At 37.8% G+C, this 27,564-nt stretch overlaps 1 protein-coding gene across 3 annotated transcripts in view; it reads left to right on the top strand.

Annotated features, from left to right (window-relative positions):
• The window catches only part of CADM2 (cell adhesion molecule 2), a 702,605-nt gene that overhangs the window by 490,703 nt on the left and 184,338 nt on the right, over nt 1–27,564 (top strand). For all 3 annotated transcript variants that reach the window (XR_012777775.1, XM_075516406.1, XM_075516421.1), the window contains one exon: nt 14,047–14,196. Coding sequence is in view for 1 of the 3 variants with exons in the window: in XM_075516406.1 (XP_075372521.1) it covers nt 14,047–14,196 (150 nt within the window). In the remaining 2 variants the exon portion in view is untranslated. The remainder of the gene's footprint in view (nt 1–14,046; nt 14,197–27,564) is intronic.

The raw sequence follows: 27,564 nt of genomic DNA, 5'->3' as shown, positions 1-27,564 counted from the left end.
ATTAGATTCACCCATTTATAATTGTTGCAGTACCGTGGTTGACAATTTCATATTCTTCCCTGCCCCATTTATTTACCTGTGAAACTGCTTCTGGATGGAGCATGCTTGAAAGAGGATTATCAATGTATTGCCATAAACTTTGGGCATTGCTTCAGGGCATCTTTAGTAGTATTTACTTTCTACATACTGGAAAGATTTGTTGTTAAGAGTATTAAAATATGTATCTTCAGACCCACATTGATCTCATTTTAAGTAATTTATTTTCGTGTTTTTTAAAATAAAAAGAACTTGTGTTAATAGTGCACTTTAAAGAGTAGGCACGGTTTGCATTACATTCAGATAAACATGTAAGCTTTTGGATGCTTCTCAGTATTTTCTGGATATTTTGAGTGTACAAAACTAGAAAGAAAACCTCTCACACAAAATATTACATTCAGGCCTTGTGACCATTTCCCCAAAGTGGAACCGTGCTGTGCCAGGCTGGAGTACATCAGAACACTTGTGTTCTCTTTTGATTTCTTTGTTGTTGTTGTTGTTTGGTTGGGGTTTTTTGCACTTTTTGAAGTGCAGTGGACTTCCAGAGGGTAAATGGCTGGGTCATTCCATCACAGTGCCAAACCTCTGTGGCTTGCAATGAGGTATCTCATGGAGACAGGATGGAAAAAGTGTGAAAACTGTGGGCTTTAGATTGCATTTCATTGCAGTCAGTTTTAAAGCCATTGTAAGTACTTGCTAATGGATCATTTCTGTTAATACATTGTATTCAAATTACACTGACAGTATATTTTAAATTATATTTTATCATTGCTAAACATCTGATAGTTGTTTGATGTGATATACAAAGAACTCACAGTGTAAGTGAGATAGCATGTGTAGCTGCATGCTTTACTTTTAAATTGACAGTATAGGTGTAAGACTTCCCATGATGTTTAGGCTCAGATAGTTTTCCTATTGTCCTGTTGCACATCAGAATTATGTTGGTGTCAAAACTTTTTTGGCACACATACTACAGAATTACAGAATTGCTGGCTCACTGAGGAGATGCTGGGTGTGGACAACCCTCGTTCTGTTAGAGTCATCTCAGAAAAATCAGCAACGTTAAGTTCTTCTCTTCCTTTTGTAGCCATTTGAGTAAACTCTTCAGATTTGTGTGCATGTAACTAGAGTCAGATCTATTGCTTGGAACTGCTGATTATTCCTTTTACCTGGCTCTTATTCTGTGGAGACTTTCCACAGTGAAAGAGGGGAGTATCCAAAGCAGAGTATTTTATACTTTTAACTGATTATTTATTGTAAGTAAGCAATTAATCAGAAGACAGAAAGCAGTGTTCAGGCAGAGTGCTGCCTGCAGATTGTATGTTGCAGTGTGGTGGTCAATTTTTGAGGCCCTCAAATCACAGTGTTAAGATAGCACTCTGGAGAACTGATTGTATTAACCACTCTTGATCCTGAACTAAAATACACAACTGTGACATAGCAAATAGGACAGGGATGTGATTTGAGACAGCCAGCATGGCTTAACCAAGGGCAAGTCCTGCCTGACCAACCTAGTGGCCTTCTCTGATGGAGTGACTACATCAGGGGACAGGGAAAGAGCTACGGATGTCATCTGTCTGGACTTTCGTAAAGCCTTTGACACGGTCCTCCACAACATCCTTCTCTCTAAATTTTAGAGAGATGGATTTGATGTGTGGACTGTTCAGTGGATGAGGTTGGATGGTCGCATACAGAGGGTAGAGGTGAACGGCTCAATGTCCAGATGGAGATTGGTGACAAGAGGTGTCCCTCAGGGTCCATGCTGGGACCAGTACCGTTAAATATCTTCATCAAGGACATAGATAGTGAGATCGAGTGCACCCTCAGCAGCTTTGCAGATGACACCAAGCTGAGTGGTGTGGTTGACACACCTGAGGGATGGGATGCTATTCAGAGGCACCTGGACAAGCTGGAGAAGTGGGCCCATGTGAAACTCATGAGGTTCAACAAGGCCAAATGCAAGGTCCTGCACCTGCATTGGGGCAACCCTCAGTATCAATACAGGCTGGGGGATGAAGGGATTGAGAGCAGCCCTGCAGAGGAGGACTTGGGAGAACTGGTGGATGAAAAGCTGGATATGAGCTGGCAGTGTGTGCTTGCAGCCCAGAAGGCCAACTGTATCCTGGGCTACATCAAAAGCAGCGTGGCCAGCAGGTCGAGGGAGGTGATTCTGCCCTTCTGCTCTGCTCTGGTGAGACCCCACCTTGAGTACTGTGTCCAGCTCTGGAGCCCTCAGCACAGGAAAGACATGGGCCTGTTAGAGCGGGTCCAGAGGAGGGCCACAAAAATGATCTGAGGGCTGGAACACCTCTCCTATGAAGACAGGCTGAGAGAGTTGGGGTTGTTCAGCCTGGAGAAGAGAAGGTTCCAGGGAGACCTTATTGCAGCCTTTCAGTACTTCAAGGGGGCTTATAAGAAAGATGGGGAAAACTTTTTAGCAGGGTCTGTTGTGATAGGACAAGGGTAATGGTTTTGAACTAAAAGAGGGTAGATTCAGACTAGATAAAAGGAAGAAATTTTTTACTACAAGGGTGGTGTTCCATGGTGGCAACCCCTGGAACAGGTTGCCCAGAGAGGTGGTAGGTGCCCCATCCCTGGAAATATTCAAGGTCAGGTTGGATGGGGCTCTGAGCAACCTGATCTAGTTGAAGATGTCCGTGTTCATTGCAGAGGGGGCTGGACTAGATGTCTTTTAAAGGTCCCTTCCAACCCAAACTATTCTATGATTCTATGAAATACAAGCAATATAGGCTGACTGGCTACTGGTTTACCTGTATGATGTTTTTTGGGGGAAGGCCTACATTGGGAGAGATAGGAGCTTTCCTCTATTCTCTGCAAAAGTCACTTTTTTGAGATGGGCTAATATTGCTTGAGTGTCATGTATGTTTCTATTGGAAATATAAGTTAAATTTCTTAATATGTTAGTTTAATTACTTACTGTAGAAACATCATAATTAGCTTTTGATCTTACCTTGTTTATGTTGACGTGCTTTACATTTCCAAATATGAATTTCACTTTGTCCTTAAACCCCCTAAATATTCTTCAATTTCTGAAAAAGTCAGAGCCCTATCTTCAGTTCTGTCACTAAGTCACCTTTGTGCTAAACCTGCCTCTAAATGGTAGCACACATTCATGCAAAGACAAAGTCAAAGCCCTGAGCTATACTGCCTGCTTGTACACCTCCCAGAACCCTGTGTGGTGTGGTTGATGGTCAGTCCTTAAAAGTCTGGCAAGTCATGTGTTTACAGCTCTTTAATTTTCTTTTAAGATGACATGTCCAGGACTTAATTTCATTTGTTGCTCAGATAAGAAGATTGAACAGAGAAATAATAATTATAACAGAAAGTACTTTCCGTAGCATGAATGGCCAAGTACATAACTGATGTGAAGTTGATAAAGCCTGATACTGACTTAAACCAATGGAAGTTCTAGACTGACTTTTATGAGAGGTGATTTGCCTTACTCTTTTGGTTGTGTTAACTGCAAGAAGTACCAGTTAGTTTGATCAAATGCTTGGATTTGGGGGAGAAGAAAGCACGTGGTACGTTCTAACTTTCTAGCAAGAAGTAGATTTAATTGGGTTGTATCTGTATGTATATTTTGTCTCCACCATAGCTTTATATATTTCTTCCATTACCCTATTATCTGGCTTCTGTGTATTTTTTTTGTGCATTTTCTTCTTGGAGCACTGCTGTGAAGTAAGAAAATGCCATTATTCTCATTTTACAGATTAGTTATGGAAATGTGACAATGAGGCCCAGATCCTCAAAGAAATGAAAGTGCCCAATTCCTTATTCTTCATGTTAGAATTGGGTACCTTCCTGCTTTTAGAGAAAAAGGGCTTTACAGTTAGTTGAGGCACAAAGAATTGAGCATAGCACTTCAAAGTGAAAAGTAACAGAGAGTTCTAAACTATATTTGCACTTATGAGAAACAGAAAATTCAGCAGCCTGTTATCACAGTCATGGGAAGATGAGGTTCACTTTAATTTATTTGGGGGGTTGTAACTTCCATCGGGAGTTTAGAGTGGTGGAAGGGAATGCCTTTTTCCCCTTTCTAAATAAATAAATAAATAAAATCACTGGATACTCTTCTCCATTCACAAGCTAATAATACCATGGTGATAGTCTGAAAAGAGTAAAATATAGTAATTTATGCAAGGTCCCTAGGAAATAGCACTTTTGTGCATACTTTTTATTCCATTGTCTCTCTCACATTTTTTCCTGTTTATCTTTATGGAATAATTGTACTTCAATATGCAATTTTCTCAAGTTTATATCTGCAATCTCTTTCACTGAAATACAGTCCGAATCAATTATATCTTGAGTTTGCTGTTGTAGAAACATACACCTGAAACACAGGGAGTGAAGGAAGGAACAAAGGCTTCCTCCTTCTCTATTATTGCTGTCTAACATAAATTCTATAGTCTGAATTCAGCGGCTGTACTGGTGTGCTCTTGTCCTTTGGATTATTTTAGTAATTGCTTAAACATTTAAAAAAGCCCAGTGACCTTGAATGCACAGTTCGGGGGTAACAGTTATTTTCTGAGTTATTTCGTCCCTCTCTCCTAAAACTCTGTCATTCTGTAGTAAGTTTCTGCAGCGTTCTCATTAACTCCAGTTTTCTCTGCAAGTGGTTTTGTTACTGGAGCATGTAATAGTTATCAAAGCACACATTTTTTTTGTTTCTTTGTTTTGTTTCTTTTTTAAACAATATTTCTTCAGTTAGCAAACAATTTACAGGACATTCTCTCTGGGGATCAACTCTAAAAAGTATATGCTATCCAGATGTGGGACTAAATTATTGCTATTTAAGGCAGAAAATTAGGAAAGGCCAATTGACCCAGTCAAAGACTTTCTGTGTATCAAAATATGCTGAGGCAAATTTCTCTTTCTTTAAAAGTGCTGTATGAATACAGTTTAGCACGAAGGCTACATTGTCATCTTGTCTTTTAGAATAAAGCAAAGCAGGTAGTTATGTATCAAGAGTTAAAATATCTTCTTTAATATGTAGTCAATATTTTACCACGCTTTTAAGACTGTTCTTAGAAATGAAATAAAATAATAGGGCCAACAACTTCTCTGTAGTTGCCTTCAAAATTTCCAGGACACTAACCTTCTGCATAGTATCCGTGCTGAAAAAATAGAGAAGGGGATTGATTCCTATTGAAAAGCTAGAGGAAACACTAGTTGCACAGTAATGCAGACCTCAGTTTAAGCCTGCGGAAATGCAGTTCACAGTATCATTTTTCTTTAAATTAGATAAAGACAAGCTAATAACACTTAATCTCCTTGGAGAGATGTTTGCATTATTTCATATATAAATTAAGAGCAAAAGCCAGGAAACTGATTCCGTATATTTAGATGTTTCGGCATACTTGCTTTTGTTTCTAATGTTTTAATTCATTTGCTAAGAAAGAAGGCCAAAATTAATGTATTCTCCCTACAGATGCAGGCTCCTATTTGAAGCAGTAAGTTGCTTGCCTCCTCACCCAGATATTTACTCTGTAGTTTTTTTCTTTTAGGGCCTGGTCCTATTGAAGTCAATAGAAAAAAAAATCTGACTGATTTGAATAATAATTTGCTCAAGATTTATTTTTTTTTTTTATTTCCTCTCATGCAGTTTTCAAGGTTTTATGTGCTCTTGTTTTGACTGACATCATACTGCAAAGGGGTGAAATAAAAAAGCCCATGGCTTTGTGGTTCTGCGCAAGACTGAAGAGGATAAATGTTTTTCTTACTTAATCTCTGCTATAGGCTTGATGTGTGAGAATGAATAGAACTATAGGCTCTATTCTTTCCCTCGCATACGCTGATAAACTTCATTTACTTCATAGGGAGGCTGGGCAGCCAGGCTCGCAGGAGAAGGTAGAGCTGATGTGCCAAAAGACTGCTAACCCACTGCTGTCACCCCTTGTCCAGTCCCTCCTCTCTTTCCACAGCCATTTCTTTTTATGGCTTTCTGATATACAGTGACATGAGTAGGCAAAGCTTGCTGCACTGATACTGTGAAACTCTTAATTTATAACATAACTATTTCCTACAAAAGCAGACCTCTGCAGAAACAAAAGTAAAGAGAGGATTATGTTTTCTCGGTGCTTACAGCCACCTAGTCATAGTTATAATTAGCCTGGTAAATTGATTAGAATATATAACCTAAGCATCAAATGGAAGTGTTGAAATCATTAAAGAGTTTTCATTTTAATTGCAAAAAGTACACACACACACACCCCCCCAACATAAACAAACAAACATGAGATGAACTCACAAGATGAATGTTTCCAAACTGGACCAAATAATGTATTCTGCATAGTCTTGTCTCATACTGAGATAAAAATCAGTTTTAAAATCTGTAAAAGCAGTTGAGCCATGATTTCTGGGTTGAAAAAAAAAAAAAGCCTTTCTTGACTGAAAACAGCTTGTGGCTAATGAGATATGAGCCTGTCAATTCTACTGGAAAGCAGTATTGGTCCTCCACAAAGCATTGCAAAAACAACCTGTGATAGAATATACTTCACTATAGCTCCATCTAGGCAAAATAGCTGAAATGATTTTGCTAACAAAGCTCCTAAAATGAGCAGAGGGACCAAGATACAGCATGGTGACAGATATCTCGATGCTGCCTTCTTTTTGCAATAGCTTCATTGCTTATTGTAATTTATCTTTATATATACCTTGTAGTGTTTTCCAATGAAACTGCTTTCTTCCTCTTCAGATACAAAGGAATTGTAATATGGGCCATCAGTACTTTTTTTATTATTGTTATTCTTTCTTTGTTAGTATGCTCCAGACAGACAGTAAAATTGATTGATTTACCTCAAGGTTTGATCATGGAACACAACATAATTGCATATACTGTAGTGGATATATATGTGTCTGGTTGACCTGACCTGCTGGTGGAGGGTAGAAGTGTCATTGCCAACCATTTCTTGTGAAGAAAGCAAGCAAGCTGGATGGGTAGCCCTGTCTGTAGGACGATGATCATCTGAGTCACATTCATTATCTTGATCATACCTGTCAATTATCTCTGTCAATAGTGAAGCAGGAAGCAAATTGCACTGAACTGACCTAAAAAGCTGTGTTCGGAAGAGTATTCATTATTTATATGTTCTGCATTTTCTAGATGTTTATAAAAATAAAATGGCCCTTTAATACTTACTAAGTAGCATTTAAGGGGGGATTTCTCTTTGGTGCAAATTAAAATTCATGTGAAAGATATCACTTTCACCCCCCTCCCCTGCCCCATCTTATCTTCTTACCCCCCCATCTTACACTCCTGCCTTCTGTTTCTCCAGCTAAACGAAGATAATTCCCATATTCCTGCTGTTGATCAGCCTCATGCCTTTTTCTGCATTCTCTAAAAGCTGACGGGCAGGAAAAGCCTGGAGTGCACGTGGGTGCGTACTTTCAAGAGAGCCCTGGCCTTTGCAAGCCCAGTGTCCCATCATCATCACGTAACCCATAGGGTAGTTTTTCTCCTGGTGCACCTCCTAAAGCAAATCTCAGTATCTGCCCTTAGTACAAGTACCGAATTTGGGCATCTTTTCCATACCTGCAACCTGAAATAAAGGATTACTAGTGCTATTGTATAATGTACTGCTAAGATTTCTAGAGCGGAGTGTAGCATCCTGGCTGCTCATGTTCAAGGAAGAGAAGGGCTGCCAAGTTGTTCTGGGAATGGAGGGGCCATCCGGTGAGAGGCAAATAAAACATCTTGGTTTGTTCAGCTAGCACAGTGCAGACTAAAAGGTGATGTATCTGCAAAGTGCTTAATGCACTGCTCATCAGTGCAGGAAGTGCTTAGAGGTTTTCCACTGGATGTTGAAATTTAACGTGTAATTAATTATTAAGTCATATGCTATGTTCTTTATTCCTTTCTGCTTATGCATACTGACCACGTAGCAGTTTTGCTGGAGTAAAGAACAATTTAGTTCAGTATTGTTTGCCATTGCTATGAATCCGGGTTTGTTAATGCCATCATCACTTTTGGTTTTCAACAAGATAAGTACGATGCAAGAATTTTTGTATTTGTGACATTGGTGAGTTCAATTCAGAAACTGAAAAGATTTAGGTAGACTTGGATTCATTACTAAAATCTGGAAGTTCTTGGAAATCCACTGTCTTTTTTATTTTACTTCTTGATGGTGTCTAAAATTTGTGCAGCAAATATAAAAAAAATTCCACAAATAAAGACATTTACATTTTTTAAATTAACTTAATTATTACAAGGACTTGTACCCAAAGAAGGAAACTATGTTTAGATAGGGAGAATAGAAATGATCTGACACCATTTGTAGAATGAGTATAGAAGTTTTCTTTAACAGTATATATGCACAAACCAGAATATATATGTGATTTGAACAACGTATGCAACAAAGTAACATAAATTTTCATCCATAAACACAAATGGAAGTATTATAAAGTTTATTTTGTCACTGTTTCAAGACCCTGTTCCCCATAAGTACATTTCTCTGTCTCATAGCAGCAGCAGTATGGGCTGAAATCAGAGTAAGTGGAAACACATGTAGAAAAAATAAAAAAAAAATTCTAATCCTTTTTGAGCCAAATCTTTTTACAAGTGGAATAAGCATAATTAATTCTTTTGTGTAGATTGGTTAGCATAGGATAGATTAAATGGATTGCCTGAGGTCATGTGAGAAGTCAAAGGTAGATTTAGGAATACTTTCAAATATTTTCAAAATCTCAGATTTCAAAACCTGAGATTTCAGTCAGTTTCATGGGGTTATGTCCCACTGACATTACCACCATTAAAGGAAATATGAACATTAGTTTGTACTTAAATTTTATGGCTTAATAGAAACTTTTATTATGCTCTGTTTTAAAACAAATCTTCATTAGGAGTGAATTTATTGTTGATATGTATTTGAATATATTTATAAACGAATGTTTGACTAAGTTAATATTTTCATTACTTCTTAAGTTACAGTTATGTCTAGAAAAAGGTAACTGCAATCTTTAAAATCTTTTTGACTGCTGTAAGGCCTTTGACTTGAAATAGCATGACATCTTGAGTAATAACCAAAACTTATTCAAAACCAACCTTACAAGCATGAAGCAGATTAGAACCGTTTGAAAAAATAGGGTGAAAGTGTAATGATAAACAAGAACTCCCCATTGAACAGTCATGTTTCTGTGCATTTGTCTGCTTGGGGAAAGCAGTTGGTACTGTACTATTTAAATGGTTTTTAGAGTTGGTTTTCAGAAACACCCTAGGAAACACAATTGTTGCCAGCAGTGTTTGCGGATGCCACAAAGACTGTGGATATATGAAATAATGACGAGCAGAGGTCACTGGGCTCAAAGGAGTATATATTTCAGTGCAGTGAAACATAGGGACGTACATCTAGGAGCTACAGGAGGAGAACTGGAACGGGGGGTTGTCTCTGCAGCGGTGTCCGAGAGAAAACACTTGCATCATGGTAGACCATCAGTCAAACGTGGGTCCCCATCTGACCCTGTGGCCACGGGGACTCATTTAGGTATGCAAACAAGAATGTGAAGTGCTGGTAGAGAAGTGGCATCACCTTTGTATTTTTTCCTTCTGTGACTGCTACACTGGGGCAGTGGGGTTTCCCGGTCTGGGCTCCACACTTCAGAAAAAAAGATGACAAATTGAAGAGGGCACAGAGAAGAGACACAGACTAATTAAAGGATTAGAAAAATATGATTTCTACAGAAAGACTTAGGAGCTCAATTTATTTAGATTGTCAAAGAGAAGGTTAATGGGTGATATGATCACAGTCTCTAAGTACCTGCAAAAGAAAGAGAAATTTGATAATAGAGGGCTCTTCAGAGCAGGGAAAAAGATGTAACAAGAGCCAGGGGAAGTTAGGTGCTGCAGTGAGACAAATTCAGAGTAGGAATAAAACCCTGTTTTCTTGTTTAAACAATGATGACCGTTGGTCTCTGAAATAAGTTACCAAAGGTGCCACTAAGTTTTCCATTACTAGACTTCTTAAGTCAAGGCAGAATGCTTTTGTTAGAGGGCGTTGTCGTGTTCAATCTCTGCTTCCAGAGTTAAAGAAGAAATTATTACAAGAATGTTTAATGATTGTATTAAGAACCTTCATACTAGAGAACCACAGTAGTAGCACCCAGTTGTTGAAATGATGATGAAAACTGTGTTTCTTTTAACACATCGGACTCAATCTCGCAGGGTCTTTAGGCTTGCCTTCTTATTGAAGGCTCATCACCAAGTACTCTTGACTTAATGGGACCATGCACATGGATCAGAACCAGCGTATTCAATGCTGGGAGTACGAATGCTTTTTTGCAGTGGTGGTAAGTTATCCCAGGTGTAAGGGTGTTTTCCAAAGCAAGTACCTCAGGGAACAATGTGATTCCAGTCAGTGGCCCCCAGCTGTGGGTCGCTGTGCTGCCGCGAGAGCCCGCTGCCGCCGGAGTTCAAGGGCGGTACCTAGAGCTGGCTGAGAACGCCCCGTCTGCGTCACCCATGGCCTGGGTTCTCCGTCGCACTGAGCGCTCGCGCGGGCTGGCAGCTTTGCTGGCGTGCTTCCTGCGCACATGCTACCTACCGATTTAACAGAAATGAGGGCTCTCCCACAAAATACTGTCAGTCGCCCCAGGACCAGATCTAATCTTTAGTGGCATAAAACCACTTCTTTGACACTTATAAAGCTGTGTTAAATGGCATGATGTTGATGCTTTCTATCATGTTCGTCTATCTGGTATAGGCTTTTACAACCTTCTCCAGTCCTTCCACCCCCAAAGTTCCTACTTCAATAACCCAAGTTAGATGCTGATACCAACAATAAAGTAAATCTCATAAATGTTTCTTTGTCTTAGTTTTCCCATCACTTACTAATAATTTTGATCTTCATTAAGAGGTGTGCAGTATCAATTATTTTGGCCTTGCTTTGTCTATTTTTCTCCGTTCTGCACAGGCTCCCTTCTTTCCACTTAGGCTACTTTCCAGATTAAATGGCTCATTTTGTCTGTACCTTTCTCCATTCCAAGCTTCCTATGAAGCTATGTGCATCTTTTCCAGATCCACACAGCTTCTGTATTGGTAAGGGATAGGATGAAATGGCCTCAAGTTGAGCCAGGGGAGGTTTAGACTGGATATTAGGAAATTTTTCTTCACTGAAAGGGTTATCAAGCATTGGAACAGGCTGCCCAGGGAAGTGGTTGAGTCGCCATCCCTGGAGGTATTTAAAGGACGTTTGGATGAGGTGCTTAGGGACATGGTGTAGTGGTGGTCTTGGTAGTGTTAGGTTTATGGTTGGACTCGATGATCTTAAAGGTCTTTTCCAACCTATATGATTCTGTGATTCCGTGATTCTGTGAACGCTTTGGTTTCACTTTTATATGCTAGATTAATTTTTGCTTCCAAAACATCAGCATGCAGTAGAGTGGCCAGAGAAAAGAAAGTTCTTCTGATCTCTTTCAGATCATGGCATCTACAGTTTCCATTTAAATGGCTGATCAGAAAAGTTTACCTACCAACCACTCTTTTGGTCAAACAAGTCTGTGACTTGACAATCATTAACAAATGATAGACTGCATATACACTGACACCTTCATGATAAGAACTATAATATCAGAACGAGAATATAGGGTAATTCTGTGGAGATCTCCCAAATAATGTTAATAGGGTCCTAAATCATTACAGAAGTTCCTTATTAAACTATCTTCCATTCCTAGTCTTTAATGTAAATGACAGATTTCACTGTGCTAATCTCTGGTGCTAGGTTCTGTTTAATGCTTCTTGTATGCAAAAAATATTTTAGCCCACATAGCCTCTTATCCACAACTCATTCTTTAGAAGGTTATTTCTTTGGTAAGATGCCTGTAATTCAGTGGAAGTAATAACAGGCTGTGTGCATTTTTCTGGATTTTTAAAATTCTAATTTAAGCGATAAGCAATTTATGCAATATCTTGAGGTTCCTTGACACATTGGAATTGAAAGAGGAGAAATGGAAGGAAATGACAAATCTTTTCTGTTTTCTTTTTTTTTTCCATCCTTGTTTATGATTTTTCACTCATCAAGTATTTCTCAATGTGTGGTTTTCAAGAAGCAGGGTTTGATTAATGAAGTGTCAGATACAGAGGATGTCATGAGAATTTTGGCATTTATTGTTTGCAGCATTTAAATTAGCCATGGTGTTTTCAATATTCCTTATTTTTTATTTACTATATCTTGTTATCCTGTTGATAGTAAATACCCTCTTATAGTAAATATCAGTACATAGTAAATTTTGGTCTTTAGACATCTGCAGGAAGTTGATATTTCTACAAACATTATACCAGTTATTCAGATTTGCATTTTGATGGAAATCCTTTATTTATTTATTTATTTATTTATTTATTTATTTATTTTAAACCAAGACAGTGGAGAGTGTTAGACTACCTAAACGCTAATGGTTTCAGTGACGTGGATGCTTATGTACCAGGCCTAAGGCCATTAAGATTATTTTACATAGGACAGCTGAATGACATAGGACAGCTGAATGGACAGCTGTCAAAACCTGGCTAGAACTATATTTTTGGCAATATCAGCAGGTCAAATAAAAAGTTCAGTTGTTAATCTTTTATTTAGTAATTCCTTACTCTGGTCATCTGAAAACCTATATACTAGATAACAGACTTCTATATTATCATGCCTTCCATATAGAAGACATGGCCTCAGTTTAACTTAGCTGGGAACAACTCTGATGAGAGCCACTAAAACAGGATGTTTCTGTGAAGGTTTTATGCTGGATGTGTGATTCTGTATTAGTATAATTACTGGATATTGTATATATCATTTCTTTGATGTACTTATGGCATGTCTATGAGCTTGTTCACTCCTGTAGGACTGTAGAGAGATTTTTCACTTCTGACACATCCCACTTGAGTGTCAATCTTGGTATTATACTTCTTATGCTAGCAGCTCTACGTACCCTTGAGTGCTTCTTGTATTAATAGAACCTGTATAAAAGGAGGCAAAGAAAGAAACATGTATTTGATTTAGACTGTTGGATTGTCTTTCTTTTGCATGGTATCCTTGAATAAATTAATATATCTCCCAGATAATGATGTGTCTTGCTTATTATTGAAGAACGTTTGTTTTCCCCACCCATGTTAAAAATGACTTGCATGTTTTTACTGTGCTCCCTTGTCGCGATACTCTGTCAGAATGTGTTGTGCTGTTTGACAAGGTGTGTGCTATTCTCACAATACATAAACACTTTAGTCTAACTATGCCATTGAAAACGCTTGTGATTCAAGAACCTGGGTGATGCTGCTCCTGTATTGTGTAGAGGTATTTGGAAATCTTCCCAGTGACTTTTCAGCAAGCACTTAATGTGATTCATAATGCTCTGGGATAGAATCACAGATGTGAAAGAGACCTACTACATCTTCACTTCCATTTTCATATGAGATCAGGTTATATTCCCTCAACAGAAGATGCATCAAGTATTAGATTCACACTACATTTGCTCTCCAACAACTTTCCAAACCTGGCAGGAAAAACATCGTCCTGAGAGTTCTTTAAAAAGCAGAAAAAGAAACAGGGAGTCAAGGCTGCCCTGTCCCTCTATTTTAAAAATCCTATGCAGATTTTTGTGTTACGCTTTCAGTGATGTTTTCAACAGCCATTTAACTATATTATCTGTACTGAGATGTCTGTGTAAGTATGTAGCACGTGAGCCCTATGCAGAGGCATATCCTGGATGTATGGGTATGCCTGAGGAGATAAAATTGCAGTGTTTCTTTGGAACTAATTAGTATGACTTATGGGGGGGAAAGAGGAAAAAAAAAAACAAACCTATTTCATAGAGGGTTTAGGATACAGAGAATATATTGTGAATATAATTTTTTTCAATTTATTGTACTACCTTTCTTTGGTCAGAATTGATCACACTGAATTCAGACTGTTATCTGTGGGAAGCTGCTGCAATAAATTCAGTCCTACAACTTAAATCCTCTCTTTTTTCCCCTTTCTCTCTTCCCTTCTCCATCCCCCCCCTCCCCTCCCTCCTCAGGCAGCCAAGGGCAGTTTCCACTTACACAGAACGTCACGGTTGTTGAAGGGGGAACAGCAAATTTGACCTGCAGGGTCGATCAAAATGATAACACCTCCCTCCAGTGGTCAAATCCAGCTCAACAGACACTGTACTTCGATGACAAGAAAGGTAAATCGTTTCCTGAACTCATGCTTCTGCATCATTTTTTCTAAGAAAGAAATGTTTAAAACCATTTCCCTTTACTATTTTAATGTGGAAATATTTGCTAGGAATATATGTTTTCAGCTCTAATTATTATATAATATTTTTTGGAGCAGGGCTTCACTGAAGTACTCTCTTGCATATAAAATTGTATGTTATTATTAAAGGAAAAGAATAATATTTGAAATTCTTATTGCAAGCTAATTTGGAAAACATTGTTGCAAAATATCTTGGGAGAGCATTTATGGGTGCTGAGAGGCTGGCAAGGGAAGAAGTAGTCCATAAACCTTGTGGCTTGGTTTTATTAGTGTGTGTGTGTGTGTTTGTGTGTATACATACGTATATTTCATATATATATTTATATATATATATATGTATATAATCCCGCTATTTGCTTCAAGTGTACTGTGGGTTTGTTTGGTTGTTAGTGCGATACACAGTTGCTGTGGTAGGCATTCTTACTGTAACAACTAATATAAATGCTCGGTTTTAGTGCCCTGATTTTTCCAATCGTACCATGCACAGATTTTTTAATTTTAGTTAAATTAGCAGGGAAAAAAGACAGGAAAATGTCCATTCCTTACAAAAAGAAGGGCATTATCACTGCAGTAGGATATATTTAAGACATTTATCTTAATCTGAAATGAAAAAGCATTACATTTTACATAATAGAATGTTAACATAAAGATTACATTAGATTCCGTAAAGAAATTAAAACTAAGTTTATGAGGTATAAATTCATCACTTGGCTTCAAAAATGCAAAAGCTTTGGTGTTGATTGTAGTGGTACAGAAGTTCAACAGTATATTATACTTAATTCTACTGCTTGAATTTATTCTGAAAGGTGCTACATATCTAGAGCATATTTTAACAAGTGCAGTTACTCCTCTGCTTAAAATTAACGAAGTGCTGTCCAAATGCTGTGCTGAATGATTACAAGACTTTAAAACACCTTGCAGGACTGAAAATGCTTTGTGGATCTATGCACTTCAATAAAAGTAGAGTCTAAAACCTGTCATTTTATACCTGCAGAAGCTACAAGCAAAATATGTTTTTTTGCTATTAATATAATAGCTGAATAGAAACTCTTTATGGTGTTGAAGTGGTTCCTTTCTCTTTTATCTAATTTCCTGTAGCGTGTAATCATTTGATTTGCAATTTCTTTGAAATCATAAGTACCTTTTGAATGTAGGATTGAAGATGAGAGGTTTATAAGGTGCAAACTTTTGAGCAGTAAGTCTGGTCCTGTAACCTTTACTCATATGGACCCCTTTATTTTAGCTGTAATTGTTAGCGATTTGGGATGGGTAAATAATGTCTGCAAAACTAAAAGCAGAGAGAACTTGTCTGTTGATAGAGCACATCAATACTCGCAAAATCTATATCTTTTATAAAATACGTGACATTTTAAAGGATGCTGAGAAGGACGTGGGAGGACTGCAAATAGATTAATTTGAACTTTGTAGCCATTTAGGTGTGAATTGAATTTTCTGTGTACTTTAGCTAAATCTGTACTTTTACAACGAATAATTGAAATTTGCATTACTTTTTAATATAATGAATTGAAGCAACAGAATTTGAATGGCATGCAGCATAGTAAGTACTTAGAAGCAATTTATATTCCCCACAGGAAATATGAGGAGCTGAAGTGTGTAAATGTAAAGGACCACATTCTTTATTGAACTTTTAGCTTGTCCCAAGACTTCGAGGAATACTTGATGATTCATTTTACAGAGGGATTACTGTGCATCTGTAAGACAGGAAAATGTCTTAATGTGGTCAAGAAAAACTTGAGGTCCTTCAATCAGAGATATTTAGTCTTTTTTACATTGGCAAAGCTTTGCATTCTGTGTGACATTTCCAGACTTGAGTATACCGAGGGGTATACTCGGCATCCAAGGTATACTTGGATACTGTGCATCCAAGTCCTACACAGAAAACATTCTGCCATTTCTGAAAATGAAGTTACAGCTTTCGTTGGCAATTTTTTCTGTGTGTATATGTATGTGTTTTTGTAAGTAAGAAAGAGATTTCCTTTACATGCTTTTGATGCTTGTGTTATTGAGCCAAAATGGAGAGAGATATTTATGGCTCTGATATGTTGGTGGTTTTCTCAGTGAATGATGGCAAGCGCAACTGTAAATGCTTCCTCTTCCCCCCCCCCCCCCCCTTCCCCACTTATCCCAGCCAAGCATACAATTTGGCTATAAAAAGCAGCTTTCTACTAGATCCAGTCATTACATTTAATTTATTGAGAGCAGTGCCTCAGCCAGAGTCTTTTCAAACCTGTCTCTTAATGCTAGCCAAAACCAACCTTCAGATCTTACCTCTCCCTTCAACACCATGAAAATTGCTGTTTCATAGCTGTGTTTCTCAAACCCTGACAATTTGTGAAAACTATTGAGTAGATGTAGGGTACACAGTGGTGTAGGGTTAAGTCCTGTGTAGGAAACAGAACCTTAGAAGAGGAGCACCACCAGTAGCCTTTATATCCATCAGAGCTGAGTGACCGTGGATATTGCCATGTTCAGAACTAAATCAAATTTGCATGCCTTTAACTTTACTTCCCTTCAGTAAGTTATTTTCTATATGTGTACTTGTAAGAATGACACACAAAGGAATGACAGTACATTTCTTTTATGTCTGGAAACATAAAAAACATTCAGGAAACCTTTCTATTGATTGCTCTATATTTTAATAATTATGAGAGAGTAAGGTAGTAAAACAAAGGGAGTCAGGCAGATATCAACAGAGGGTCCTAACTGCAGCAGAAGATGAGGTAGATGACAGCTGTCAGCATATGGCAGAACAGGTGCCAAAAATAGAGCAGATTGTCCATGCAGTAAAAAGCCCTCTGCTGCTAGATTGTCCTTGGTGAGACCACTTTCAGGTTCACACTTCTTTCTCAAGCAAGTTGGTTCCCTTGTCTTGCAAAAACATTTTCTGACCAAAATAGAACTTGGCATGGGCCAGGAAAAAAGAGTCGCTTGGTCAGATGGAGGGAATGTCTGCTTCCCGATCCCATGCCTTTCAACAAGGGATTTACTCTCAGTCTCCATTTTATTCAAAATGAATGGCATATACTATGAAAATCACATTCACGTCATTTTGCTTTCTTCTGAACTGTGATGCAATCCTTGACATTCAAGTTAGGAGTTATATTCTTCCTTTTTCTGTTTTAGATATTCCAAATAGGTGTGGAAATGCAATGAGCCAAATACACTAATACCAAAGCTATATTGTTAAAATTATTCTCCTGGTTCTCCTCACATGCTGCCATGGCCACATGTTTTTAAGTACAGATTTTGCTCAGTTAGGAGGATTTTGTGGCTGGTAAAGAACACTTCCTCCCCCACCCTCCTAGCAATTTAATATTTATTTAATATTTATGAAGGAGACAAGGACTATTTTTAGCTTGAGACACTTTTGGCACCTAGCCTATACAGTCTTACGATGATATAGGTAAAAAATTAGTAGAGTTTTGTTTCAGAAAAGGCAATGCTATAAATTTAGTGAATAAGAAATAACATTTCAGAGATTGTTTCTAGGTCCTCATCACTTGAAATAGTTGATTTTGGTTTTTTTGTAAATTTAGGCCTAAAATGTGTTTGACTCATGGTGGTGATGGGAATAGGGGAGGAAAGAAATCCTATTTTCTATAGGAAAACAACTTATATCTTTATTTTATTAGCTAAGCAAGGTAAAACAGTTGCTTTCCTCCAACTCCTATTTTCACACTCTAAAATATATTCAAGCTGGAACTAACTTTGTCTTCGTTATTATTTTAACACACAGGAACTAAAATATGTGAAAATACAAGTGTTTGATCTTGTGGATTGGTCTCATTGATGACCTGTCTCTTTCAGCATGCTGTCTCGCTGCTGTCCTTTCTGGTACTTCTTTTTTTCTGGTTCCTCTACCTTGTAGCTTCAAGGACATTGTGTATCAATTTGATTTTTAACTCTTCTTCTTTCATTTGAAGCATAAAATCTCTACCTGACAGTAAAAAATAGATAGTCTAGTTGCATAAATGGATAAATGTTCTTAAATTTTAATAGGCTTAACAACCTTACCAAGACCCCTTTCGGTTTCCCATCCCGCAGACAGAATTTTAAACATTGTGTCTTCCTGGAAAATATGATTTCACAGCTCACCCTGAGCAAGTTCAGATTCTTTGGAAACAAATGCAAATTGCATGCTGCACATGAAATGAGTTTTTCCCTAAAAAAATTTCAATTAAAATGAATAATTGCCATAGAAACCTCCTTATCACTTTGTGCACCCAAGTACCTGTAACTATATAGCTGCCTTTGGAAGAAGCACAATGTGCAACAATGTAGAACTGGCAGATATGATTTTAAATTAATATAGGTTATTTTATTTTATCTTCACTGGTGGTACTACTTAAGGATTTCAAGTGGGCAATAAACACAGACATAAATATGAATGCAGATGTATAGCAAAAAGGGTGTAGCATGGGAACACAGAGATGGTTGATAAAGAGAAGAGTGAAAAGAACCTTCATTCAGATTGCTATAGCGGTGGTCTTCTCATATTCCCTTTTGGTAGGGAATATAGATACATATGGAGCAGGATATTGAGTTATAAAGGAGATGTGTACAACTGAACGATGACTGTTGATGTCAAAGGTGTTTAATCTCATCAATATAAAAATGTGCAATCAGACTATAGAAAGGAAGAGAAATGGTACCTGGTGTATGTCTAACAGTTTTGCTCAGTCAGGCAAGTGAAAGTGTAAAATACCTGCTCTTCACCTTACCAGGGAAGTTTCCAGGTCTGTTGATAGTAAAACAAGTGCTGTGTTGACATTGATCATGCTAAGTTTGCCACAGACTGACATGCCAGATTTTGACGAGACATATGCCTGATGCTAATCGTAGATGGGTACATGTCTCTTGTGCTTTCATGAAGTAGTAGCACTTTCATGTCTTACTAAAACATTACAAAGCATATTCCAACCTCAGGATTATTCATCCCTCTGCAGCAGAATATGTTTCTTTAGATGACCTTTGATTTTTTACATGTAAGAGTACTTGGCATTTATGTAACTCCCTATCATCTTGAAAGCTTTCAAAGATACTGGTGCACTAGGCAAGGGTTATGAGAGGGCATTGTACTTGCAAAGCTCCCAAGAGCTTCCCTTATAGGCACAATGCCTCAGGTGAGCTTGCGGAAACGTGTTTGGGTATAGAAGCTGCCCATCAGGTTCTGCATTTGCTCCCTCTCGGGGGTGGCACTATTACGTTAGAACTTGCAGGTGAGCTTAGAGACAGGGTATGTCTCAAATAAAAACATCGTGCCTTTTGGCATACCTAGCTGTACTATCAGCTCCATGAAAACAACTCCTAACCTTTTTCTTTCTCAATATAAAGCCATTTAGAGGGAAGCTCTGAAATTCACAGTGCACAAGGTAGGGGGTTTTAATTACAGTGTCATGTATGTCAGTTTAGGAGGACTTATTAGGGCAGAGGACTTTAATTCTTACTGTAGCACTGTCAAAACTAAATGGTGATAGAATTGCCATACAGAAGGCTGGCACTTTCAGGCATGAAAATCCTGTCTCTGATGTTGTAGACATACAACTCCTTCTTAGTTAGGTGTATTTATCCTTTGACTTGTTTTGTGGAAACCAGACTCCAGATATTGAGTTTAAGTGTAACCCAAGCTTACACCGCTCTGTGGTGATTCAGCCTCAGGTTCTAATCTGCATAAACAAGCAGAGGCACTTGCGAGTTACAAAAATCATTTGACAATATTTCTGATTGGGGGCAAATGGCGAACTTCCTTCCTGTAGGACATTTAATGATTCTAGTAAGCAGTTGAATTTAAGATGTAGGTATACATGTAGACAAACAATCCTCAGACAGAAGGAATAGGCTTGTACAAAATGAAAGTCAAAGAAGCAAAGAAAATAGTGTTTCTTTTTGCAATAGAAAGTTGAAAATACATGCTTTAGATTAGTTATGCAGACAGGGAGGCAGACAGGCTGTATTGTTGGGAGGACTGAGAGCATTAGCATTTAAGTAATGTGAAATCGAGTAGCAACGATGAATGGACTTATGTCTCCACCTTCACACACTCTGTTTCCTATTACATAATTGAGTGGAGATGGTATCAGACAGTAGACAATGACCAAGTTTAATTCCATCCTAGGGTACACATATAAATTAGAGATTCACTGTTACTTAGAGTTTAATAGACCCTTTCAATGAGATAATACCTTGTAGTAAACCTATGATGTAGCATAAAAAGCAATGGGAAAAATGCGAGAAAACTATACAGACAAATATTGAAGGTAGGACTTTACAGCTGGAAAAGTTGGGGGGAAGGTATACAGAGGGTCAGAATTTTCTTTTCTTTTTTTTTTTTTACCTGAGCTGAATAGCAATAGCTTGTAAATGCCTTATAACATTTGAGAGGTTTCTAGCATTTAAAGAAAAAAACTGTGGGAGAGAGAAATCTGGCTTTCACAGAGAGCTTCCATGAAGATCTTTTAGAATAGTTCTTCCAAGATCTGTGGTTAAGTTTAATTTTTTATGTCAGTCAGATCTGTTGATTTCACAATTATGCTACACGACTATCAGTAGCTAGCAAGCTCTTGTCTTTCCTTGAGGCCCATAGTATGACATATAGGGATAGATAACCTGTGTTAAGTCTTTCAGCTGCAATTTTATTTCTTACTAATGGGTTCTTACGCTCACTCACTCCCCTGCAGTGGGGTGGAGGAGAGAATCAGAAGGGCAAAACCAAGAAAAACTCACGGATCGATGTTAAGACAGTTTAATAAGTGAAGAAAAATGAAAGAAAAAAAAATAAGCAATGCAAAGGCAATCACTCACCAGCAGACTGATGCCCAGCCAGTCCCTGAGCAATCCCTACTTTGGGAAAACAACCCCTAATTTTTATTGCTGAGCACAGTGCCATATGGTATGGAATATCCCTTTGGTCAGTTGGGGTAGCTGTCCCAAATGTGTCCCTTCCTGACCTCTTGCCCGCCCTACTCACTGGGTCTGCAAAGTAAGAAACAGAGAAGGCCTTGACACTGTGCAAGTGCTGCTCAGCAGTAGCCAATGCACTGGTGTGTTATCAACATTGTTTTGGTCATGAATCTAAAACACATCACGATACAGGTTGCTATGAAGAAAATTAATTCCATCCCAACCAGACCCAGTACACCTTACCTCTGAGCCATGGGTAGGAAACGAGCTTAAATGATTTTGGATAGTAGTTCCTTAGTGCTCGGAAGAAAAAAAGAAGCTGTCTTAGAGCTTTTGAGATCAAGAGGTGTCTCACTTGATCCTTAAAAACCAAGCTTTCAAAAACAGGTTGCCACTTTTGAAAGCTAGAATGCTTGTGTTCATGCATCTTAAAAAAGATAACGTGCTAAAAGAGAACAGGAGTCTGTTAAAATGTCTTGACAGTTATTGTCTGTATGAATATGAAAATTACATTTTAAAAATGTATTACAATGCATTAGAATATTATTTCATTGCAATAAATTAGTAGAACTACTCCCACTTACAGCATTCATTTTTTCATTTCTTAGCAGTATTAAGGGAATAAATGAGCATATTGTAGAGATGGTTAGAAAGTGTAGGAGTTTGCATTATATTGTGCTGAAGTGTGGGTACGTGCAGAAATTGTTTGCCAGCACTCCAGCTAAATGGAGAATGAAGCTGATACATTGGAATATGATGAAGTGAAGCAGTAGTCATGATGACACTGCTAAGATTACTCTGTTATGAAGTTTCATGATACTCCGGCTGGTGGCTATTTTTTTTTAAATGGCAAAGAAACTTCTAAGGAGTGAGAAATCTTTTGCCGGGGGCGGGGGGAGGTGGACGCCAGGTTCAGAAAAAGGTGGAAAGAGAAATTTCATATACCTGGCCTCTCTGCACTAGTTGTTTGCATGGATGAGCAAAACTTCCTGGGGTTTCTGAAGAAAAAGGACCTATTACATTAAATTCTGAACCCGTTGTTTTCTTTCAGACAACTCTTAGAGCAAATGATAGTGAGAAACAATTTGAGTGCAGAGAAGGGCAAGTGGGAGAATACACTCACGATGATAGGCAGTAGATCCAGGAGCAGTAGAGCTCAGCATTGTACATCATAAGGAACATGAAGGTAGGCAGAAAAAGACATTTTGTTTTTAATCAGGAACACGGTGAACAGTGTTCCTTAGGGAAAGTGAAGGTTATTTTTTTGAAGAAATGAGGTGACAGGCAAGAGTGCTGATTGTTATATCACAGCGTATTCAGTACAGTAGAGTCATAGGGATAAGAGAATTACCAGACGGACCAGAACCTGAAAGTTTTGTCGTATAAGTGATTGTTAGATCCAAGAATACTTAACTTTGGAGACTAGAAAGAACTGACTTTGCAAAGAATAGCTGATATTTTCAGGGCTGGTGAAAATTATGCTTCTAAAAGGAAAACAGCAGCAGTGGAAAAAGTTGAAGTGCAAATATTTAGAAATGGCATATCAGATTATAAAGAAATAGACAATGCTTTAGGATAAAAGCCTAAAAATATTTATAATTAAAAGGGAAAGACAATCATGGAACATTCAGATATTCCCAGGACAGAAGGATGTGACATATTGCATATAGAAATAAGAAAAAATCCACACCACAAGTACAGTCATGACTTTGCATGTGGATGACAAAACTCTTACAAGGGCAAACCAAAAACCCCTGAAAACGTGACAATATCTGCATGGCACAGTGCCATGAAGAGACATCTGAGCTAGCACTTAAGCTAGCTAAGATGTTGCTGGCAGGTCTGTCCAGCTTCCACAAGGTTTCTCCAAGCAAATTAGGTCGGCTGAAAAGAAGAACCATTTTAGCGTGGCTTATAAACATGGATGTAGCTTAACACATTTGAAATCTAAGGTTCTGCAACACACTGGCTAGTGGTACTGGAAACAATCAGTCAAGAGCTGACTTTGAAACAGAAACCAAAATTGAATGCAATATAATCAGAGCAGCACTGGACTAACAGCAGGTGGTACAGTCACTGCCATTCCAGCTGCTTTTAGAAGGGTTAATGTGGAGATTAACGATCACTCAGCAAATGATGGAGGAATAAAAACACAGCAGGTCAAGGAGAAATGTAGTCCAGAAGAGTGATTCAACAACATATTTTTAGAGAATTAGCCAACTGGGTGGAAAACGACTCCAAAGGATATGACTGAAGGACAGTGACTGCTGTGTAGGAAAATAGTAAAGAAATAGGAAAAGCCTCTTCTATCAGCATGATACAGAATTCCCAGTCTGGATTAACTAGACGTGAGACAACTGGATTCCAAACTCACCCCAGAAGCCGGTTTGATAACATAGTTGTACCTGTGGACTTCAGTCCTCTGAAATTACAGCTTCTCTGAGAAGATGGAGGCTTGCCAGATTGTGTGAGCATTTTCACATTGCTCAGTCAAATATGGTAGAGAAGTCCCAAAGCTACCTGTGATCCAAGACGGTAAGTCCCCACAATGTTGTATTAGCAGGACTTAAGACTTTATTGGCTAGGGGAGATAAATTCTCTCTGAGTTAGAGCTAACTGGCATACAGTGAGTGGGAATGTCTCTGCAGCATGTTTTCCTTCACTGATATTTTCATGGTTAGTAAGGGTGAAGACAGCTTTGGTCTTTTTTCACTGGTAGCATGGATTTGCTTTTCTTTAACCTAAGAATGGAGAAGATACTACTAAGGGCTCACTTTCAGCTGCTCTGTATACTATAGGAAGACTTAATGGTAAGAGACTGGACTTCTTAATGTTTAAAGACTATAGTAAAGCAGAATACCATTTTTCTTTTAAGTAGTCACTCTAAAAAAATAATCCATTGTTGACTGGCACCATGTGATGTAAAGGAATGAAATGAGAAATCCTAATTTTGTTTAGGATCAAGAGCTGCTTGTAAAAAAGAAAAACCATCAAAACAAACAAATTACTAAAAATACGTATAATATATCTACTGAAACAAATTTGTAAAAGATGCATAATAAATCTAACTGTAATTTTTAATACCTCCCATATATTACAGTCACATCTTATCATGTGAATATAAATCCCGCTTTATCACCAAAAATAGAATACCTTATTTAAATTTCCATTGGCAATGGAAACAAATTAAAGACGAATTTTACCAGATCCAACATCAGATGTTATGAAGCCAATCCAAAAGCTAGATGATTAGTTTATAGGAGTATTGCAATATTAAGGTCAGGCAAGCTGAGGAGTTTAATATATCCAAAGATTTAAATAAAGGCAGTAGTCGTACACTTTCATAGTGCCTGGACCTAAAAATATTACTATTTTCAATTTTTGAGGTGGAAGTGAAGGATCTACCATGATTAGAAGTGCTCAGCTCTCCACTCCCTTTCTGGTAGAAACTTGTTTAAGGAGCTTCCCTTCATGATTGTTTCAGCACAGAAAGTGTAACAAATCATCATGTCCTGGATCTTTAAGGATCTGTGTGCAGAAAAGTAATTGCTGATGAGCTGCTGATATGGGGTGAAAATCCTCAATAACTCAGTGAGAGACTGTGTGAGGTTCTGCTGTGAGCCAAAGAAAATAGCTTTAAATTGAACAGAAATGAGAACTGAATCAACCTGAATGAGATTACTTTCAGAGGTATGTATCTGGGTAAAAGGAGCTTGAGGAAACACAAAAACCAAAAGGCAATTGTGTAAATGGAGAAGAAAACAAAATCAACAAACCAGTAGCACAGAGAGAGTTCAAAGCATGTTAACAGATGTTAAAAAGAAATAATTAAAAAACCACGCCTGTAACAGCTAATCTACAGTAACTGACTGATAATTATTGTTATCTATATATTAATTGTCAAATATTAATAAGTTTTCAGAACCCTGCTTAAAGAATATAAAGTAATTACAAGACTAAGAAGGAAAATAAAGCTTCTGAAATTTAAAATGAAACCAAGATGTAAGTTAAGTGTATAGACTCTAACAGAAGTATTTTTTGAAAGAAAAAGACAGATGTGAATTTCCATCATGGAGTCTGAGAAGCAAAAAAGCATTTCTTGTATGTGGCAGCTGTATTAAGACTGGGGCTGCATCCCAAATGCCTTCCAGTTCAGTGAGATATGGACACACTGTTGGAACAACCATTATCTTTTTCTTCCTTGAACATCAACTTAGCTTTTGAAGCAAAGGCCCATTGATTAGTCTGATCAAACATTTTAAATGTAACCTGTCACAAGTTATTATTATTTTATTTCTATCTGTAGCTTTATTGTCCAGTAGCAGCCTAAGAGAATAATACCATGCAACTACACTGACAGCTCAAATGTATGTTAAATGAAAGCAAAACCAACTTAAATAGATTTTCTTGTTATCTAAAATAACATTTAGAGGAAAAAAATACAATGCCGTCTTACTAGATCGTTCTTCCCATACAGATTATCTGGTTGTGGTTCAGTTTACACCAGTGAACAAAAGCTTATAAAATGTGAATCGCAATGTACAATCTTAGCACATGTGTATTTATTTTTCTTCATACATGGTATATTTTCCCTTCTGATATTCTTCAGATTTTTTAGTCAATTTTGCAGCCTAAAAATAAAGTGGGTGTCATCTGTATTTTTCCCATCTTCAATGAAATGATCATGTGTCTCAGTGCAAATCCCATCATTTCTATTTTAATACTGTGGTTGTGCTGCTTACTAATACAGAGAAAAAAATCTGAATTGAACCATGTTGAATGAATATGCGAAACTTGATCGGACTTGCATGGAACTATATGTAATATAGGTAAGTCTTACATGGTACTTATTTGTAAATAATACAAATAAGTGCAGACAAGACTGAAAATCTGCCTTATTCAAAGGAAGAAAAAATTCCAATGACTTGCAAAGCAATTCATAGCATGTGATTGTGGGGATAGAATAGTACCCTTAAATCCCTTTTTACCACAGTTACAGATAGAATCAGTTCTATCAACCACTAAAACAGTAGAAAATGAACAGTTGCACTGTTTGTACTAGAATCAAACAACAGTTTGGTTTTGCTTGCTGCTTGAGCAATTGAGTGGTGAGCAAACTTAAAAATTGTTATTATATTAAAAATATATATGAATAATTCTATCTCTTAATTGCCAAAGGTTGCTAAGGAGAATCACAAGAACAGTCACATTCCATTTCTTTTAACAGCATGATAGAAAGTTTTTGTACACAATTAATGCAGTGATTATCTGAAAAGGAGGGGTAGCGTCTGAGAAGTAAAGAATTGCCTCTGTTGAGTTGAACCATGGGGAATTTCTGGAAGATTTACAATTGTATTGGCTCATTGCTTAATCAGATGGCAGAAAGATGTTCTCAGTATGTATTCCTTTCTTTAATGAAAGAGGTGATTAACCCATGCCAAACGCTGTCTTTAAAGACTTTTTTCTCCAACTACCTAGCAAAATTTTACTTAATCCCTATTTTGGTACTCTTTGGTACTCTACAGATGCACAGTATGTTCTGCTGATGTACTTGATAAAGGACATTTTTGAGCATTTTTAATTTTTGAAGAATAAATGTTTCTCATAGTCACATCTTGTGAGAAAACCAGAAGAGGCTTGAAGACAGTGTAAGGACTCTGACAGCTGAGCTCTTGGCAAGTCTAGTAGTAATACTTTAAATGCTCCTGTCTCCAGTTGTCTGTCCTGCCCCACTGCCAGATGTTAGTTAAAGGCATTGTGAAAGCAGCAGCAGAAGGGATTTTGCTCTTTGCCCGTACAGGAAAGTTTGCAGCTGGTTTCCTTCTGATTCTGTTCCTTTGTTCTGATTCTGTTATGGGAGTGGTAATTGCTAGTGCTGGGAATAGAGTCTGAGGCTGTTTCTTAAACCATCATTGCTAATTCCGTCAAAGCACTTATGCCACAACTCTTAGGCTGCTACAGAATAACTCTCCTCTGCAATCCTCTGGTCTGCCTGGGGAACTCTCCTGACAGTTCTGATCCACTGAAAAAGTAGAAATGTCAACTTAAAAAGTCAGACTTGTATCTGCATTAGGCAGAGTTTTCTTAGCAACTGGCTCACACATACAGAATTTTCTCCCTGTGCAGATAAGCCAGGATTGTGAATGGGTATTTTTTCAGACCTGTTGAAGACTTCAGTTTCCCCTTATTAATATTTTTAAAAATTGCTTATCATTTTCTTTCTCGCGGTGCACAGCACTTTGATGCGTTTTTTGTGTTTCATATGACTGTCTTCCTGCAGATGAGCGTCTGTTAGCGTGGGGCTGGGGGGGAGCCATGGAAGGGAGGGCTTATTCCTTCTTTGTTTGTCGCAGTGTCCAATTTCATACTGAAATTG

This window comes from Mycteria americana, chromosome 1, assembly GCF_035582795.1.
Source record: "Mycteria americana isolate JAX WOST 10 ecotype Jacksonville Zoo and Gardens chromosome 1, USCA_MyAme_1.0, whole genome shotgun sequence".
NCBI lineage: Eukaryota > Metazoa > Chordata > Aves > Ciconiiformes > Ciconiidae > Mycteria > Mycteria americana.
This window is presented reverse-complemented; position numbering and strand designations above follow the sequence as displayed.